General features: G+C 39.8%; 1 protein-coding gene across 1 annotated transcript; it reads right to left on the bottom strand.

The window, feature by feature from the left end:
* Positions 1–203: 203 nt before the first annotated feature.
* Positions 204–20,194, bottom strand: slc71a1-2 (solute carrier family 71 member 1-2). Its single transcript, XM_085253782.1, has 12 exons — positions 19,926–20,194; positions 17,027–17,122; positions 13,314–13,376; positions 10,477–10,604; positions 10,228–10,342; positions 9,923–10,141; positions 8,332–8,445; positions 7,381–7,452; positions 6,436–6,548; positions 4,615–4,712; positions 3,417–3,574; positions 204–3,308 (listed from the first exon to the last, which is right to left on the bottom strand). Exons 1-12 carry the CDS (start codon positions 20,010–20,012, stop codon positions 3,096–3,098), a joined length of 1,476 nt encoding a protein of 491 aa, XP_085109908.1. The 5' UTR covers positions 20,013–20,194; the 3' UTR covers positions 204–3,095.
* Between the last annotated feature and the right edge of the window lie 948 nt (positions 20,195–21,142).

Here is a 21,142-nt window from a genome sequence, read left to right as displayed (position 1 = left end):
AGTAATATAACAGCAAATAAAGCCCAACAGGAATGCTACCAGTTTATAGTGAGATTCACTGGGATTTAGCAGCCGTTAACTATTGGATCATCGCCTTAAACGAAACGACCGAGTGATTATCGCTGCTCAGACTCTCACTCACTGCCACATTAACACGATTTCACCTGTGTTACCCACCCAGAAAACAGAGGCAACCTGAAACGTTTCATTGTACAATAAACCTTTAATAAATAGTTTATCATTAGTTTCCCATATTTACATTAATAACCACCATTTTACTTACTTAGGTTGCCATACTCATTTCTTGGCTAATTTTAGGCACACAAAGAGGGGGGGTTCAGGCCACAAACCACATTGTACTAAAAACAGGAGTGGCTAGCAGGTAATTCTGGAGAAATATATAGTAATTATAATAATTGCACCATACAACCAAATTGACCAAGAGGTGGCCATCTCCTTGAGGAATAAATATATACATTTTTCTCTAGGTACAGGTGATCTTTGTACATTTACAGTCGTCTGCTTGGAGGCTGTAGGTGTGCACGTGGGTGGTGGTGGGGGGCTGGTGCAGAATCTTACCAATTTATGCAGGATCTGATTTTCTGTTTTTCCAATTACATGATTTAAAAAAACAAACAAAAAACATCCCCTCTTAAATGACAAAAACCCCTTGAGGGTATTGAGGGTATGTGTGGTCAACATGTTCAGTTTCATTCGAAACATTCAGAGAAATCTGGGAAAAAATATGAGCTTAACAAACCATGGTGAAATGCTTGTTATTAAATGAAGACAGAGGCTGGAAAAAAAAAATCCAAAACAAACATAACAAAGGGGACACATGGACATTTGATAATTTCCCATCCAATTTTGACAATTAATCCTAAAAAATGACTGAAGTTTTAAAAAGCTATTAAAAAAAAAAAAAAAAAAAAAAAAAAAAAAAAAAAAAGCATTAAAACTTAAATCTTCAGTCAAAGAAATGAAGACGAGAAAATAAAAAGAACAACAATAACACTCAAATCACACAAGTGTACATTCACACACACACAGTACAAAAGAAAAAAGCAAATCAAGAAGATATGGCACTAAATACGTGTTCATACAGATGTTAAACAGCATGAAACCAGTTGTTAGCTACGAGAGGCATTCACAAATCAAAGTTACAATGTGGAAAGGTGGCGATGTATTATGTGAACGAAGGGAACGCAGTATTGCTGATCCAAATGACCGAAAAAAGAAAAAAAAAAACAAAACACACAAGCACCTCACAGGCATGCCAGGTACAGACAGCGCCACCTGTTGACAGGGGAAAATAAAAAATAAAAAAACAAAACCAAAAACATGGCAGCAGTGGTTCAGACCTACAGACCAACCCAGAGACATCTGCAGGCATTGACGATAATAAAAATTCAGGGCTTACACTTTTAAGTGGATTTTTTTCTTCTTTTCTCTTTTTTCAAACTAATGAAATCTGGGATGACTGCAGATTTCTCAATACTCTCCACATCGACACAACCTCCAGATTTTACTTTGCCTCACTGTTTGAGGATGACATCAACATTTTCAGCCATCTAATCCACTACTGCTATTCGTTTCTGCCTCTTAGGTGGCGCAGGCTGGCATCTGCAGAGCTTCTACATAAGTTGCCAGACACGTCTGTGAGGTGCTTCATGTCAGGCATTTGGAGAAGCGTGGCCTGCCTCTGAGTGTACACATGTCAGGTTAAACGTCAGGGACTATATGACACAGTTATGATTCTTATCCACCACTTTACGCCACACTGATTACCCTTTGTATTTACTACTGCAGCAGCATGGCTGATATTCTGCTGAACCTAATGATATCAATTCAAACAGTCAGTGCCGACACCGACATCCTGATAGCAATGCTCCAGCTCCAAATGGTCCAGAGGCTTTTTAAAAATAAAACCGTGTCTCTGTAAGCCTCAACTTGATGGTGATAAACGTCAGGAATCAAAGTAACAGGAAGGGCATGAATACAAAGGAATAAAAAGTGTGTAACGGCTCCGATGGGAGCAATAGCACAAGATTACAGAGCCTTCTCAGACCTCGGTCTTCATACAGGTTACGTAATGTCTCCATATATATCTTAAGTGACTTCAAGGCAACATTTGTTTCTTGAATAAAAACTTGAAGCACAACTAGCCTTCAGTTTGAACAGAGAAAAATATACAACCCAAACTGTACTACTAATCTAGAGAATGGCAAGTAAACATTGAAAAACCATTTTGAGCTAATAAAGTGGTCTCTTCTAGTCATCTCTCTGTAAGAAATTTGATATTTGAACAAAACCTGGTCCTAACAAAGCTTTTTGTATCTGAACTGGTTGCAAACCCTGACTGCAATTAGGCAGCGCCTCTCCAATACTGGTTTGCAGGCTCCTTTCACAGGTTTAACAGCTGCTGCGCTCCCACAGAAGAACAACTAGAAGAAGAACTATGTTTCCTTCTTGGATGCCTAAACAGAGCTGTAGTCATAAAGACAAGCATCAGAACAGAAGTTAGCTTGTGAAAGGGCGTTCGTTACGCTCTTCTCAGACAAACGAAGGTGCCACTTGGCTAACTAAAGAGGAATAATCAAGAGTCACACAGGTATTTAGTAACGTATCAGAGATATATCCCCACTTGCACTTTAAACCCAAGTCACTTCAGTTCTGTTTCGCGCCAGGAGGGGGGACAAGCTGTTGTGTGCTCCACTGTTACAACTTCAGACAAACCAAAGATTGGAGTCCAGCTCAGTCTCACACACACACACACACACACACACACACACACACACACACACACACACACGGTCTTCCACTGCAGCCCTGATAATGCTCGACACACTTTCTTCACACAGGGTCTTTAGAAAGTCCTCACAATAACCCAGCTATTAGAAAGAAAAGGGCTGCTAAGGAAGGAGCGCCCAACTTTGTGCTGTGGACAGCAAAACAGACAAACATCTCTTTGCGGCACTCGAGTGTGACGTGTGCCTGAGGTGTGTGTGTGTCCTTGTGATAAATTATGTGTATCTGTCCATGTGTGCAGGGCATTTTGAGGTGGAGCGAGGGAGTCTGCCCCCCCTGAGCTGAGGTTATACGCTGCTGTCCTCCAGCAGCGGCTCCTTGCCCTCTGCCCCGCTGCCTTGCGGGCTGTGGGAGTGACTCTGTGCCCCGTTGCTGTGCTTCTTGTAGGAGCCAGGCCTCATACCGGGACCCGTGTGCTCCGGGATGAACAGCGCCACCAGCAGAGACAGCAGCACTGAGCATGCACCAAAGAGGAAGGGAGGACCTGGGATGATGGCACTCTAAGAAGGAGAAGACAACACTTTGGTCATTATGGAGCACATGAATAAGGAAATTCTGTATACACATCCTTGCAGATGGCTTTAATGTTATCTCTGATTCAAGCTCACCTCATCAGTGGGGTTGGCCATGTTCGGTTTGGCACCTTTCTCAGAGCCGTCCGTGTCGGTCAGCTCCACGTGGAATAAGTAGAAGATGAAGCCGTAAAGAGCAGGACCCAAACCGTTACAGAGGCCTCGAATTCCAGTGATCATGCCCTGAACAACACCTGAACAAGACGCATATGGAAAAACCTTCAGTAGATCCCCCCACAAAAAAATTGGAACGCGAAACACACAACATTCAATCAATAACATTTAAATGGACACAAGTTTCTGGTTCTGAACGGGTTAGCTAATGCATTAAAACCACTGACAGATGAAGGGAATTATGTTGATCATTTATTACAATGATATGTTCTCTCCTGGCCCTTGAAAAATATCAACCACCGACCTATATACTGTAGACGAGCCACTATGTGGAGCATAGCTACCCCTCTAATAACACAAGTACACAGCTGCTCCCTTATTCACAAGGGGTTGCCACAGAGGGCTGCAAGTTTGATTTGGCCGACTTTCCACACCGGATGCCCTTCCTGATACAACTCCAACAGGATTTGTATCTCCTCCTGGGATTGTACTGGAGGATCAATAAATATGATGATAGTGATGGTGATAAACTGGGCCTCCAGCTGCATCTGAGCAGTTTACAGTGTCCAGGACCTCAGGTGAGGAAGAAGATCAGGGTCATGATTGTTTTTTTGTTTTTTTTTCCCCCCCCCCCACAACAGTCACAGGGTGAGCTCTACTGTATCGCCATGTGGCAGAACATCCTGTGGAAACAACCCGGACTCTGGTGGGCTGAGGCAGCAGTTTCAGGCCATAATAATACGTTGCTTTGCTCAACACTTGCCTTGATCCCCACACCTTCTCAAAAATGAGAAGCGAGTTGAAAGGTCACCACTTTTGACAGTACACACATTAACTTAAGTGCAAGTGGTCAGAACAGGATTCCCACAGAGATCTAAAACTGGTCTTTTCCTGTAACCTTCGATCATATGTGCTCATATTCACATCTACGACCAATAAAGAATCACCAATTAACCTAAAATAGATGTGTTTGTACTGTGGGAGGACGCTGAGTGCCCACAGAGAACCCACACAGACACGGGGAGAACATGCAGACTTCAGGAAAGACCACAGTTGGCCAACATTTGGCAACAGGCATGTTTTTGTGCATCTTTGACCTCTGTTCCGATGACACTCTCACCTTGCTGGTCAGGGTCCGCATTACGGGACACAATGGCGCTGATGGCGGGGAACGTAATGCTGGACATGGCAGCAACGGCTCCAGCTGCCCACATCATCCTACAGTCACCAAACACAACACAAAGATTTTACTTGCCTAATACTTTAAGGAATAAATTGTGAAATATGCACTTTTCTGATGACAAAGCTAGTTTTAGATGAAGCTGCACTTCCTGTTTTATTTGAAAATCTAAACTTCAACAGTGTGTCAACGTGCATTTCATCAGAATGTGATTTCTATTCTGATTTTAAAGGCAGATTTTTTTACCCTTCTGTGAGCAACATGAGGATTCTCCCCTTAATATATGACACAGCCAGTCTAACCTTTATTTAACCCGATTTAAAGAGTATTGACCAAAGCTCAGAGGAGCAGCAGAGAGACATGCTGAATGTTTTCTTTCAGAATCAATAGATATTATAGTCGCCCGTCTTCTCCTTCAGGCCAAAACAACATGAGAAACTGAAGCTGCTATGACCACACTTGAAGAGAAATGAAACAGAGCGTGATCAATGTGTCGGGGTGGTCGTTTATCGAGTTCTTCATATCAGCAGGTTTAAAGCAAGAAAAGCTTGAAATATTATTTTTCATTCATCTGACTTAAAATAAATCGATTAATTGTTTGACTGAGAGTCAAGTGCAAGTTTGATAGGGTTAAATATCTACACTTTTGTTTTAACGTCTCACAATCAATCATTTATGTGTTCAAAGAGTCACATAAAAAAATATTACATCTTATGTTTAAGTTACAATAGTAGCATTAGGTAAGCCTCTGCTTCCCTCTAGTGGTCTCTCAGGGTAGTGAAATAGGAGTGCCAATAGATAACTAGCTGTAGTACAAAGTTGTTGTTTTTTCTAATTTATCTGCAAAAATAAGAAAAGCTTTTAGTGTTAATGGAGAAACAGTCCTGATATGCAGATGCTGGTTTTAACGATAGTAAATGTAATTGTGCTGATTGATGAGTAAATTAAGTGTTTCTGATGATTTCTTATTATTTTAAAGTTAAATAAAGACAAATAAATGTTTTAAGTTTTCTCAGACATTTAATACTTACTTGTTTTTTTTTTTTTTTTTTTAATCCTGAAGGATTAGAACCACTGTCACAAAAGGGGCAGGAAATGATTTGTCAAGATAAACTTCCTTCCCCAATTCTTTGAAATCATAGGCACAACAGTTATTGTATTTCATTTTGTGTTGAAGGGGTACGCCAGGTATTTGCATGTTTTCAGATTGTGGCTGTTTTATAGTCCAACTGTCTGTGTTAGGACACCTGCCAAAAAAGACCACGCCCAACTGAGGCAACCGTGTTTACGAGGTATAAAGAAATTCAACCCACATGGATTCATTACAAAGGGGCTATAAGTATGCTTTTAACACTATGAAGTTGGACATTTTAGCACTGGAGTCTACGGGAACCAACTGGCGTTTGTAGCTAGCATTGTAGCTAGCATGGCCACTAGAGGAGCCGCAGTGCTTTTGCACTCAGGCGTTGGCTTCATTTCTTTAACTCTCCTCCGTCGCATTTGTAGCCCTGCTGTTCTGCACACAATCAGCATTACAGCGGCTGGATGGTGTTACAACATTTAACCGCAGTCACCAGAGAAACCATGCTACACTCTCAACCCGGGCTCCATGAACACACACATTACACATGGAGGAAGTGAAAACAAATATGAAATACAACTACACGTTCCAATTTTCAACCAGTAGGATCTTGGTGACCTCAAGTTCTGCTGATGCGAATAAATGAAGAAATGTGAGTGTTTGCATTAGGAAATACTAACCAGGGCTGAGATCCAAAGCCATACCAGGCCAGCTGGAGGATCTGAAAGCCGAGGCCAAGCAGGATTGTGTTCTTATTTCCTATAGAGCGCATCAGGATCCCCAACACAACCGTCTAAGGGAACACAAAACATAAAGACCCAAATTATACCAGGCACTGATCAACAACAATCAAAACCCACATTAAACTTAAACAGCTTCTCATCCAAGTCCTGAAACGCAGCTGAAATAATTATGCATGAATTCAAATGAGAGAAATTTTGTTTTCGTCTTCTTTTACATAACACTCCCCCATGTTTTTCTTGACGGCACGGCTTTAAAAGTAATGTAGGGAGCAAATTGTACAGACAATGTGGGTCCACAGAGTCACCATGTCAACCAACAAACTAAAAAAAAAAAAAAGTGTCAGAGACCCCAAAAATGATGTTTTAACAACTCTAACCAAATGGCTTTTAATGCCTAACCCATCTATGATTTCAACTTGGGTCTCAGGAGTAAAATCATCATTGCCACAACAAATGCCTCCAACCCCCAAATGAGGTATTTTTTTGTGTGGAAAAGAATAATTTGGTGGACATCGACAGCAAAATGAGACCGCAGACGGATTGTGTTCAGGAACATGAAAATAATGCTGGAAAACTTGTGTTCGGGAACACAAATCAACAAAATAGAGACTATAAGAGATAGTAAGAATAGTAAGACAGTGCTGCATTAAAATAAAAGCATAAATGAGAGAAAAAGAAATCCGATCAAAATAGACCAATCAAAGTGGGGCAACATGATCCAAAAGCCAGTCTATAAAGTTTACAAAGACAGCATTTTGACTGAGAAAATAAATCAGCCAGTAAAAAAAAAAAAAAACAACCAAAAAACAAAACACCGTCATGCTTAATGGAAGTAAAGTAGAATGATTGATATCAGATGTAAATGTAAATAAACAGCAGTACCTGAGCTAATATTGAGAGGATTCCCAAAACAGCGATGAAGGCAGCCACTGTCTCTGAGGAGAAGCCTATGACCTGAGGGTGAGAGAGAGCGTTGAGCTATCGCAGGTTAGGACATGAACAATAGAGCACAGATCTTACCATAAAACCTTCAATTGTGTGCACATTGGAAGAACAGGGTTTGGTTGGAGTCTTCAGTAACACTACTTTTTCCTCAGAGAAAATGCGTTCTTTACATTCCTGGTGTATTTATGCTAAGTACACCAGGAGTGCTCCCTTTTATTTCCATCAATGCAGACAGCAGAGAGGGGACAAGGGGTGTGTTAGCCCTGGTGCCCCAAAACGACAGCGTCGCTTCTTCCCCCCACAAAATGAGCCTGCGTGTGAAGGACCTGCCTAACTGGTTCACCTGACACCGTTTACACAAACTAAACAAACCCCCACTCGAAACTTTCAGTTAAACAGAAACAATCCCACAGCTGCTCCCGTATGCTCCTGCAGCATAATGAATGAAGCCGTCCACTTATTTCTGCTAGGGTGTAAAGCAATGATTTTCCTGTGATAGCATTTTGTGGAGAAACCTAATGAATCTGCTCTAGTTTTAAAGAAACGTGCGGCTCAGCAAACCTGTTCGGCCAGTCTTGGAGCAGTGGAAGTGAAAGTGTGTGGTCAGCAGGTTTCTCATGTCCCTGAGCTTTTCAGCCTTTAATTACCCAAAATGTAAAATAATAAATTTTATTGTCCTCAATAAAAAACAAACAAACAAAACACCCCCCTCCAGTATACTATATTTTACACTTTTATAGCATCTCCTTTATGCTCCAGTAATGCCATTTTTATTTAGCAGCTCAGTCCCACCAAGTGGTTGTGATGTGTCTAAATTTTGCTTTGGTGTATATTTCAGGCATTTGTGGTCTTTCTGGAAATGTGTGAGGAAGAAAGTTTGGCGTTCACCTGTCTGAGATAGAGGAAGAAGCTGGAGTACTGGCCGGCCTCAGGGAGGTAGGAGAGGAACACTGTGATACAGATGAGGAGCACCGTAGAGTCCTGGCCCACTTTACGCAGAGACTGACCAAGAGAGCAACAAGAAGAGTTAACATGAGCAAGAATTCAAAACAGGAGTGGTTTCTGACATGCTCGCTTAATCAAATATACTTATTTATTAAGCCATAAGCTGCAAAGGCTGTGAGGGCGATAAGGGTGAAGTGTTCAAATTAAAGCTTTACTTTCACATGTGCTACATATATACGCTAACATAACTTTATCTTAATCTGCAAACCATCAGCAACAATGATAACGACTCTGTAATAAAAGGACTTTTTGAAGACGCTGTGTGAAAATGAGAGAAGTCCATAATCTGCACATTTAAACAGATTGTTCTGTTAAACAGAGGAAATGTATTCCTTCTGTTCTTAATGGACATCGAAATATTTCATCTGAACATGTTTTCACTGGAAAACTCAAGAGATGGGAGGAAAAACGCCACAGCGCAGTGCCTTAGAGCAAAAACAAAGTTTGCATTCAGTTTGACACTTTGCAAGTTTTTGCTGGTGGGAATGAGGTTCTAGGAATAATTGGACAGATTTGCATTAAAATGCTAACAGACATTGGCGGTCCTAGCCTGTTTGGCGCCCTGGGCGAACACTCCCTCTGGCGCGGTTATTGGACTGTACTGACTAAAGTCAGAGTGTCTTTTTAGCATTATGAAAAAGCTCAAAATTGGACATCCACATTGTATTTTCACAAATACATATTGAACTGAGAAAAGTAAAACTGGGAGACATCACCTAGATGTTCAAGAAAATATCACAAGCTAATCGAGATCCAGATAATCCTCTTGGATCCAGGGATGCAGCTCATGCATGTTGTCAATGCTGGAATTATCAGCCTTGGTATGAAACCTCAGACTGCTCTTGTTTACTACAAATTCCTCCCAGTGTTATGTGTTCACAGCAGCTCAGCAAAGTACTTACAGAGTAAATTTGCTACTGAAAAGATTACGTTTGGAAGAGACACGATTCCAATAATCCAGACTTCGAAAGTCTCAAGGAATACATATCGCCACACAACAGTGGATTTAAGCTTTCATAACTACACTGTGAAGTTATGCTTTAAATAGTTTAACAACTTTAGGTAAATCATTTGTTTTCTTGTCAGCAGCACCAAGATCTGAGAAGTGCGCAACCAGCAGCTAAATGATTAAATGCATAATTTGGATTTTTAAAGATTATTATTAATGACTCATTTAAAAAAAAACTGTACTTTTTGTGTTGTGCTTTGAACGTAAAGGGTAGTTACTTTTCTCATTATTTCTCACTTATTTCAATTAATTTATCACTGGTTGTGAATCACAGTGTTAAGTGTTCTTTCAGTTTAAGGCTCTTGGCTAAAATTAGAAACATTCAATTATGCGTGAAGTAAGTGTTCACACAATGTTTTGTGTTTTTCTTTAAGCCAGAGACTAACAGATGATAAATCACACTGCTGTTGTGTTGGCCCAGCCTGTACACTGAAATTTATCAGTAAAGATTACTGTGTTACTCACAGCGAAGGGGTCTGCCTGTTCCCAGGAGATGGGCGCTCCCCATGATGCTGGCCTCATCTTCTCCGGCAGCGACTCTGGTACAGCCATCAGGATGAAGCAGATGTCGAGCAGAGCGATGACTGTGGCCAGGATCACAACTAAGGTGTCACTGTAAGCCTCAGACAGGTAGGCTCCAATGGCTGGGCTGGTAACCAGGCTTGCTGCAAAGGTAGCTGATACCTGAAGGAAAGAGGGAAAGAGGGATGAAATAATTGACAGATTCTTAACTGACACCTTTGAAAAGCTTTTGAAATGTGCCTCCTTACCAAACCATAAGCAGTGCTCCTCTCATGCTCTTGTGTGATGTCTGCCACATAGGCAAAGATCACAGAGAAGGTGACGGCAAAGACACCGGACATCGAGATGACTGCAAAGTACCACCTGAATAAAAGACAAAAGCTTCACCTGTGAGCATACACAACGGCTAAAACTACAGATTGTTTTGGTTAATGTTGATCAGTGACATGCTGGCGTTTCAAAGCTTCAGCACTGAGCCGTCGGTATACTGCACTCACCATGGACTGATCTTCATCAGCGGAATGGGCGCGCAAGTGAAGAAGACTGTTAGCAGCAGGAAGGACTTGCGTCCCCATACGTCTGACAACGCTCCAATTAGTGGAGCACTCAGAAATGATAACAGGCCCTGAAAAGATAGAGGGGAACAGAGGAATAAGATACTGCTGGATGTGTCAGTAATGTTACTAATGGGTAACCTTCACTTTCAAGAACATGCACACACTGTAAACAAGAACTCAGAGTTTCAAAACTGTAAAATAAGTCTCGATGACTGAAAAAACTTTTTCCATATTTGGCAGCAAATATTCAAAATATGCTGTACTGGATGAGAAATTTTACTACAGAGACTCCAGCTTGGCTCCAAATTGAGTCATCCAATTGTGTCAAAACGTGCCTATCAGCTTTGTTGAGTTGAAGCAGTGAAGCAGCTCCTGAAGCACTTTAATGTTCCCCAGCAACATTTTTTCCGCTATTTACAAATTCGCCACTTTGTAAAGAGTCTATTTTTCTTCATTTCCGGAATTACTTGAAGACTTCTTTGGATTATTATTAAGATAAACAGTGATAAGAGAGGGGCGATTAAAGAAATCGATGCTATATTGTTAGGTCTTCAATCTCCTTCTTTCTCCATCCTTAAAGTACAGTGGGAGAAAGACCTTGGGATGAATATAACAGATGAACTCTGGCAATCTTTTCTCCATGCGGTACAATCTTCTTCGATATGTGCCAGGCATGGGCTCCTCCAATTCAAGGTCCTACACTGATTACATACCTCCAAGGAAAAGTTAGCCAAGTTCTATCCAGGAGCTGACCCCCTGTGTAACAGATGTAAAGCAGAAACAGGTTCACTCCTTCATACCTTTTGGACATGCCCCAATCTTCATAACTATTGGGTGTCTATATTTAACACCTTTTCAGAGATATATAACGTTAAATATGATCCTTCTGTTCTAACGGCTATCTTTGGGGTGATACCTCAAAACATCACTCTGCCAAAATACTATTCGAATTCTATTGCCTTTGCTTCACTCATTGCAAGGCGCGTTATACTTTTAAGATGGAAGCAGGAAGCTCCTCCCACACATGAACAGTGGCTTGCAGAGCTCATGAGGTTTTTGCACTTGGAAAAGATGAGATGTACACTGGCAGGTTCAACCACCAAATTTCTTAAGGCATGGCAGCCATTTCTAATGTACATGGAAACATTTAAAATGACCACCTTATCATGACCGGATACCATATCTCTATATCACTATCATATTTAACTGTACACTGAATGTCCCTTATACATTTTATTTTTGTGTTTGTTGTTGTTTGTTTTTAGTTTTGTAAGGATTTCTTTGGTTTGTTTTCCTTCTCTTTCTGTTATCTCTTGGGGTATTGTAAATACTGAACAGCAAAGTACTGTATGTTCAAAGTTTTGCTATTAACATGCTGCTGTGACTGAAAATAAAATTATATAAAACTTTTTCCAGCTGTCTGTGAGTCATCCTCAGTCCCTACTTACTCCTAATGGAAACTTTAAACCAGAGCAAACAAAATAATAACAGAGCGCTTATAGCTAGCTGGCTGGCATGCTAAATCTAGAATAAATAAAGACTTACAGGCCAACACACGCTGAGAACCGAGACCATCTTTAAAATGCTGTGACCTGTCATAGAGGAACCTTGCTTAGGATTGAATTTAACAAGCTTTGCAGTTTTGCAAGGAAAAATTATTGGGCCACAATTCTTAAATCCTAGTAACCAAAAACTTGAAATGATTACAAGCATGTCCTTAACCAATCTGTAGATTATCTTACGCTACATCACCTTTGAAGGAGCTTCATTTATTCTTAGTCCAGCTTGGGAACCTGCTACAGTTACTGGACAGCTTGCAGTCATATTTCAACATGGAAATACACTGATGGCAAACATGATGATGGACACTGATTGGGTTTTTATGGGAACTGGCCACTTGGTGCAGTAACAATAATGAAAGATTTTAATGGGGTCATTTAAAAACCCTGTTTGTTTTTCCTCTTTTGGTACTTTTAAATTGGCTTTGGTTTTTATTTCCATTCATATATCACTTTGTTTCGCACGGCTGCTGCAGAAGCCTTGAGATATATTGACAGTGATGAAATTAAAGTGAGATTATAGCCTGCTTTAAAAAAAGAAAAAAAAAGAACCCTAATTGATTACACTCAATTTAATTTTGTGAGATATAATGTGAAGGACAGATGACCCTTGTAATGGTTGTAAAATCATTGTGAACTACAAGGTCTTTGTAAAATGGTTACTGCACAAATCTCACTAAACTTGCGTAATGTACACATGAGCAAAAACAAAAATTCTTCACCTTTGGCTAAGCAATGACATATGAAGGGGAAACTTATCAGCAAACACACACAAAAACCAAAGCACGCTTAAAGATTGAGGATACTCTTTATCTGATTAGTGGCATTAACTGTGCGATTGTTATCATTCCTCAAGTGCCTTCTATATTTGCAGATTTAGAAATCCAATAAATCCACTAGTACTTTTTCTTTCAATAACAAGAAACATAACCAGATATCTATAACATTTGTTATATGTAGTTATTTATGAGTCCTATGCAACTTCAACACTGATAAGATGGTTAAAGGGTGTTTCTCCCATCTCCTTATTTATTTATTTCAAAACAAAAAACTCTGGTGCAATAATTCTGATGTAACACAGTCATAGACGTCTGAGCATTTTCCAACAGCTTTGAACATCACACAACCAATCAGAAGGAAGGACAAGAACCAGCTGTCTTATAGTGAGACACATGAATCGGACCAGTTATTGTATTGTCTTGTTGTGCTGTCTCTTACCTTCACACCATGAATGAGCCCATTCATCAGGAATGTGTGCTGGGGGAATGTCTGGTGTAATACCTGCAGAGCAAACACACATAAAAGTAAATTAAACCACTTTATTAACACTGAATTAAGCCTGCAGAATTATGGCAAGAAACATGATCACAATTATTTAGGGGGAACACTGCAAATTTTATTATTTAATAAGATTACTCATTAACACACAGATGGATATTTAAAAACAAAACCCCAACAACCAACCAAGGCACAGATTTAAAACAAACAAAAAAACAAAACGTATTTTTCCATGATACCACAAACCGTTGTCTCCCTGCTACACTGGTTACAGCAGATGTAGTTTTACAAATTGCTGTCACATATAATTCTGTAACATTATTTTTTCTGCTTGCCATTTCATTCAATAAAAAGTTTTGATGCAGATCTTCAAGAAGGGCCATTTGAAATATTTTATTTATTTTTACTATGAATGCTGTAAATGTCCATTTAGAAAAGGGATCATTTTGAAAGGTCCTAATTTCATGTTTTGTTATTGTGCTGGAAAAAATCCTCCACAAAAGGTCAAGAGCTGCTGATAGGGGGAGGAAAACCAAACAAAAACCCAGCCACCGCAAGAACGTCTGCACTACGACGTCCTTTCCTGTCAACAGTGCAATCTTGTTTGAAAGGTTAACCCGGGCAGAATGAAAGAACCATCTGGGCAGTCGCCCTTGGAAAATGCTTGGATAAGGGCACACTTGGTTGATTGGATGAACAATGTAGCTGCTTTGCATGTTTAAAACAAACAGAAAAAAGATCCCAGAGACTTCACTGTCACTGAAAAAGGTTAAAACTTGCACAAAAAAGGAGGGGGAAAAAAAAAGACTAAAGAATTTGGCACCTGGCTTTTCCCCCTCCTTTTTTATTTTTTAATGGCTTATTACAACATGATTCAATGCTCACGTTGAATCACACAATAGACAAACTTGTCTTCCCATCCACCTGTGAGCACTAAACACAATCGAACTGCAAATGCGCAAAGATCATAAAGGCTCCAGACAACATGCTCCCGGTGGTCCCTAGTAAATCTGAGTTTTCCTTTCCACAACAACTGACCCGAACATGTTGGAGTGCCCACATTTTATTCGGGAAGGAAACACGATGAAGTTGCTTTTGTTCTGCTTATGTTGGGAAGATAAACTCACAGCCTCATTTGTTTGAGCAGTCAAATGACCTGCAAAGTTTACTAAACTAATAAAGCTTCCAGGGTTGCTCAGCGCTATGCTGACTACAGTTTTGTGTTTTTCTTTAGTTTTTGTTTCAAATTTATTTCAAATGTGTGTTTCAAGTTTCACTTTTAGTAACCACGATGGGTTAGACTCCTTCAGTTTAGTTTTTATTGGTCTGAAATGTTTAGTTTCACATCAGTTTTTGTTGGTTTCACAATCACTGTTTGTTATAATAACAGTATACTACAAACCAAATGGCCGAATGTCATAAAACACTGCCATCTCAATAAATTCAAAGGCATCTCAGGTTGAAGGTGCTGATATATTAAAAAGAATTTGTCAGTTGAATCTAAACTAAACTTTTAATTTATTTTGGTTAACCTAAACACAATATTTTCTTAGTTTTTACATTTTTTAAAGTCTAGTGTTCATTTATATTCCAGCTAACTAAAATGACATCAACTACTTGTTTGGTTTAATTTTAGTTAACTATAAATAACCTTTGTCCTCGGTGTTATCATCTCCAGAGTGGAGTGGTTAGAGACTGATCAACAAAATGATTATTTCTGTTTTATAGCATATTTGTTTCACTCTGCTCTGTTAAGAGTAAATGTTTACCAATTTGCTAAAAATCAAGAATCTGCAAATAAAGCTGAAAAAAAGTGGGAACTGTCAGTCTCTGTCTCACTCTTGAGATTAAGAAATTCTTTTGTAGGGACTTAAAGGGCTTAACAAAATTAGTAGACTCCACCCAGTGTAATGGTCGAATATAATAATTCTTGTTATCCATGAATTTTTTAAACAACAACAACAAAAAGAGAAATGGCAAATTACAGTCATTGACTTGCATTCCTGAAATCTGTTTGATTCATTTCTAAATTCTCAGAGAAATCTGGTTTTCTAGCTCAAATCTGAGTGTAAAGACACGACTTCAGTTCAGTTAATTTAGTCATTTTCAGTTTTAAACAAGTTTCTGACTTATTTCTCTCTGGCATTTAATTTACGACAGGTGATCTAACAAATTTGTTAAGGACTGTACCTAGTGTGTCTTTTGATGGCAGGAAAAATCCACTATTTTTTTTCTGCAAGTCCAAGAGTAACCCTGTTAAATAAACATGATCTCAGTATTAACCAAATTAAATGCAATTCTGATTTTTGCCATAGTCAAGCAGCTCATTATTAGTGGGTGCAGAACGGAAACAGGCGTTCAGATAGATGAAGTTCACAGGTTTAAAGTCCACGGCAGATATGGTTCATTGACACTGGCGCAGGAACAAGCAGTTTAGGACACGATGAGCACAACTGGGACAACAACAGGATCTGATTATTGTTTGGGGGTACTGAGGGAAAGCTGATGGCAAAGCTAAGAATCCCCTGTTTTCCTCTGGGAGTCAGTTACCCAACACACACACTCTGAATGCTCTGTGAAGACTGTTGCTGCTGGATACTAATGAAGCAGTGCACTCACTGGGAGCAGTGAAGCAGTGGCTCTCATCTTCAGGCGTCCTCTGATTAGTCTAAAATGCAAATCCTGCCTCTGTCCAGGGATTGTGAAGGCAACAGCCCTCCCAATCCACCCCACCCATCCAACCAGTAATTAATGCTAAACAGTTACACATACAACAAGCTCCTTAAACAGGAGACTGCTGTGAAGCATGTGTTGCGTAAGCCTGTCTGCTTTACATCATGTGGCTCACAGATGTTTACTCATTATTTGTTGAGACACCAGTTTCTCCTCACAGACATTTACACGAGAAGGAAAAGGAATGTGCACAAAAAAAAACCCAAGGAGAAACTAGAAAGGAAAGAATTCAGTAAATGCCGAGTTTGGCTGAAATGTGAAAAGGCAGGGTGAGAAGAATGAAAACTATTAACATACAATCCCCCGTTGGCGTGGTGTTGTTGCAGTCCTTTGTTTCACCAGGAGTCTACAGGCTTGATGAACACACAATCCCTGCTGGTATAAACTAAAGTACTTCATTGGTCTCAGTCATCTTAGCCCTTTATTTATTTAAAAAAAATATGAAATTGTGCAAAATACTTCTTGATTGAGACATTTTAGAGAGAAGTTCCTCTACATGACGCTGTTCAAACTGTGAGTCAAATACTTGGAACCACCCCACGCTGCTGTGTGGTGCAGCGAGGTGATTGTATGGTGTGGTTTTCCGGGCTGACGGCACCAACCAGCGACCCCCTGATAAGCCTTTTAGACAAAGAACTAGTGCTCAGACAATACAACACTTTGGTGGCCTTTTCATATTTTTCAGTTCGTTAGCTGCTGGCAAAACATCTGCCAATGCACATTCACAAAAACCAAAACCACGCCACCCTGGTCTTGCTCAATCGATTGGAGATTCAATTATTCATAGACACCAATGGTCTGAGAAATGCCACTCGCTGGCTGGGGTTTTAAAGGAGGAAAGGTGGGTGTGTTAGACTATAAACAGTTATGTCAGTATACATAACAGAGTGTGTATGTGCATGCGTACACTCTAGGCTTACCGTGAGCATCGGGGCAGTGAGTAGACCCCATGCAAAAAACTCCAGGAAGATGACCACCACGGCATGGTAAACACTGGGTTCCCCAATTCCCTGAGGCTGAATGGAGACAAACACAGACATACAGGTAGAAAGGCGGTTAGATGACAAGCAACAGAGACCGTAACATGCATTTAAGTGCCTGTTTGTGGGAAGACATTAACAAATCAAACCTAGAGCTGGAATCTGCTAAATGATACAGACTCCACATCGCCTGATTCTGTGGAACAACCCACAGATGGGTACAAGAGTGAAATTCACTTCATACCCTGTATTTGAATAAGTGTCCAAATTACGGGATTTTTTCTTTTTGACTTGACAGATACACTGCTAAATAATTGTATTTCATATGCTTTTTCTGCATAAAATGACTACATTTACTCAACCTGACAATGATTAGGAGATTAACATGCACATAAATTATGTGAAAACTATAAATAAAATAGACTAAAGGACACTTACTGAGTAAGAAATGTTTCTTTTGTATTTTAGCCTGCAGATAAGTAAATGACCTTACAGATAACCTCAGATTGCTTCTACTTAAACTAGCATTTGTTTTCACTAGCAATAGCCAAGTTATGAGCAATATTTTGTTACCAACACACTTCTCTGAATGCACTTTACAACAGGAAGTTGCAGTAAATGATGCAGCGTTCAAATCTAAATTGCACAAGCTGACATGAGCAAAAGAAGCACAGTGGTTACATTAATGCATTACATACTTACAACATTAAGACACATCTATACTGCTTTGCCCTCATTATGAATTGCACTAAGTCCAAGACAATGACCAGAATGTAAATCAAGAGGATTCGTTTTTACCAAGAGATGCGAGGTTTGTCTGGAGCCTACTAAATGGGTTTTGACATTCTCGCAAAGTAAAAATCTCCAGAATCGTTTTCTTTGAAGTGGAGTTTCATTTCCTGAAGCTTAAAATTGATTTTTCATTATCAAACAGACAGAAATAACAAGAAATGAACAATTAAGGCAACTCTTAGCAATATTCAAACCAATCATGTTAACCACCCAAAATTCCATTGTAAACCAGGGGAAAACCCAAGTTTACTCAATCATAATTTACTAAATTCATAAAAATTTAAATTATACAGTTTGATTTAACAGATGACATAGTACAACAGTTAGTATTTTAGCTTACTGGGTCACTCTTAAAATAAAGGCCTAGATCTGTAATGAGTAACACGCAAATAGAAATCCCCTTTGCCTTTTATAAAAACCACATCGTGGGGAGGAAGTCACTATATTCCAGCTCAATTTAATCTTTGCAAAGGTGAAGATGTCGCATGATGCCGTGTACATGGACACTGAGAACAAATTATGGCAGGAAATGACTTTGTGTGATAATTGTAGAAACTATAAAATACGCCAGCCTAAACCGAAAGACTCTTGTGCGGTTTGTAATTTCCCAGCATACCACACTAGCCTGCAGGCCTGACAGGGGCGTAAATCAAATAAGCTCCCACCCTTTTTGCTCCATCACAACTGTATCCCTGGGATGCCTGCTTCTCCGAGAAAATGAAGAACAACATCTAACTGTGTCACTGAATGGATGCAGCAACTTCTCCATTTAAATGACACCCTGCCTCGCATTCAGAGCTTAATGCACTGCCATTGACTAGGGAGTCTAATGCTATCATTCACTCCTGCTCAATGTTCATAAATGAAATCTTAATAGCTGAGTGGTCAGAACCAGTCACAGCCACAGTAAAGACTGATTACAAACATGGAGCCTGAGTGGAAAAGAGCCCCATCAAGTAAGGTGATCATCTGAAGTGGTTCTCCTCATTATGATCACAATTGTTAGTCTTCATATGGATTTTCAGTATGTTTGGCATTACTGTCCCACTGATTACGTAACCGGTACAGATGCCTCACTGAGTTTATAACAGCTCCACCATACTCACACTGCCAGCAGCCTAATTTAGGAGAATCACCACCATCTACAGTCAACAGTCAAAACAAATTTAAATGAATCACCTATATAATCCCTTGTATGGGAGTTGCCCTTTAGTCAAGGCAACTTTATACAAATATCCAAAATAAAAAAATGTCACAACATTACAGCTTTACAGGTGTCAATAAACCAGAGACAGGAGAAAAATATGGCAATAGGGCCTGACTCACCAAACTCTGGACAGCTAACGTACACTTATCCTACCTTACATCAGATCGGGATTGGCTCTAAATCCGGAAGCTAATACCAATGTTTTTAGTTGTCCGATGTTGTGTTCTGCTTGTTTTTAACCAACATGACAAACCCCATGTTTAAATATGCTGCCCTCACCTACTTATAAGATTAACCAAGTAACTGCACATTAGCTTTGTACCGCATACAGCACCTTAAAACTACCCAGATGTAACTATTCAGCTAGTAAGGGCAAATAAAAAATAAGCCCAATTAAACACATATGCTTGTAAGCTAACGTTGAGCTAGTCCCAGCTGGTACTTTTAGTGCCACATAATTTAAAGAAACGTGAGTTCCTATTAGCATTAATGTAGAGTGAAAAAGCTAAAAGTAAAGGTAACTGAATGTCTGCTTTATCAATAAAAGAAACAGAGCTAACAACGGTATCAACGACCTACCGTTACCTGAGCTGACGTGTTAACAAGCAGCTAACGCAGGCCGCTAATACTGGAAATGCTAGCCCACAGCTAGCAGTGTTAGCCCTCCCAACACCCAGCCTCCGTTAACGGTCAACGTTGCCCGCTACCACCGACAGCCGCAACAAAAGCTGCATTACCTCGCGTATTTTCACGAAATAAACACACCAGCACAGGCGGCCGAGAGCCCGTTTAACTCAATGGCAGGCTAACTTACGGGAGATAAATAAATATTTAACTCACCCTTCCTCCATCTTTTATTATAATTTTCTTTGCAAGAAGAATGCTGCGGTTCAGCCGCTTCTTCTTCTTCTTCTCCCCCGTCATCATTAACTTATGTCCATTCTTGGGGTCAGAGGGTCATCGTTGCGCCAATCAAAACCAAAAAAACCCACTAATTTCGCCTCCTGGGCTCATCGCACTTCGGGCAAATCGGCTCCAGGAGGCAGCTAGCAGCGAGCTAGCTATTTTGTGATCTCTCCTCCCCACCTCACCTCAGCCTGGCTTCCTGTACTAGATGTCAACCCACCCCTTCTGGCGCAATGACGTCCAGCGATTGGCTGTCTAATACAAGGGCGAAGCAGAACAGGGCGTTGGATTGGCTCAGATGATGTCAACGCTATCGATCCTCACACGGTGATTTGTGAGCATCACATCGCGGGTAACAAAGAGGAAATGCTTTATTTGGAGAGTGACTGTGTTTACGAAGAAACGTAAACCGTGTCTGACTACTTCTTCGAACCCAGTGAAGAAAATTCCTTTGGAGGAAATACGTATTCAAACTCAAAATATTTAATGAACATCATACTCTAAAGATGGCTATTTTATTAAACCTAGGATTAAGATTGTGTAGTATGCATACTAAGTTAGCGATTGTGCGTGTGTGTAGTATAGATGTAGGTGAAAGTTTGGTTACATGTAGCCTTAAAATAAAAGTTTGCATGGCATTAAAAAATCAATACAGTGGGAGAGAAAATATGTAAACACCAATTGATAAAAACAAATAAGAAATGTGAAATAGTTATACGAAAATTATGATTTAAAATATCAGCAAAAACGGTCTAGTTATATATAAACATAAAATTTACTATGTAAAGCAAATAGGGGCTGGTGCCTCTTTTTGCTTGTGTAGCAGAAAAAGAAAAAAGAAATTAAAACAAATGAAAGTTTTAGACTTCTGGGTAATGGAAACGCAAAACCACCACAGGATGTGTGCAGATGTAACATTCACAGTGAGCCACAAATAAAGCAAAACAAACCATGTACCTCCAAGTTTGGCCCTCTGAAGAGCGTAATCAATGAAGATGAAATTCAATTAATATCATTATTGAACTCACATTTTTGTGACTGAAATCTCATTTAGAATTAAACAGTAAAAACTTTATGGCTGTTATACAAGAACATTGAAATTTAGAACTGTATCTCTCCAACAGGCATAACATAAGAATCTCACAATTTGA

Source organism: Mchenga conophoros, linkage group LG18 (genome assembly GCF_057382185.1).
Source record: "Mchenga conophoros isolate Kocher_MC1m ecotype Shallow Benthic linkage group LG18, M_conophoros_male_GT1.1, whole genome shotgun sequence".
NCBI classification, from domain to species: domain Eukaryota; kingdom Metazoa; phylum Chordata; class Actinopteri; order Cichliformes; family Cichlidae; genus Mchenga; species Mchenga conophoros.
The sequence above is the reverse complement of the archived record's forward strand: the minus strand, read 5'-3'. Positions and strand labels throughout refer to the sequence as shown.

Coding starts and splice junctions, on each gene's coding strand:
- slc71a1-2 (XM_085253782.1), bottom strand. CDS start 20,012: ATGATGACGGGGGAGAAGAAGAAGAAGAAGCGGCTGAACCGCAGCATT. Junction 10,343..10,476: donor CTGATGAAGATCAGTCCATG/GTGAGTGCAGTA, acceptor TCTTTTATTCAG/GTGGTACTTTGCAGTCATCT. Junction 7,453..8,331: donor TCTTCCTCTATCTCAGACAG/GTGAACGCCAAA, acceptor TCTCACCCTCAG/GTCATAGGCTTCTCCTCAGA.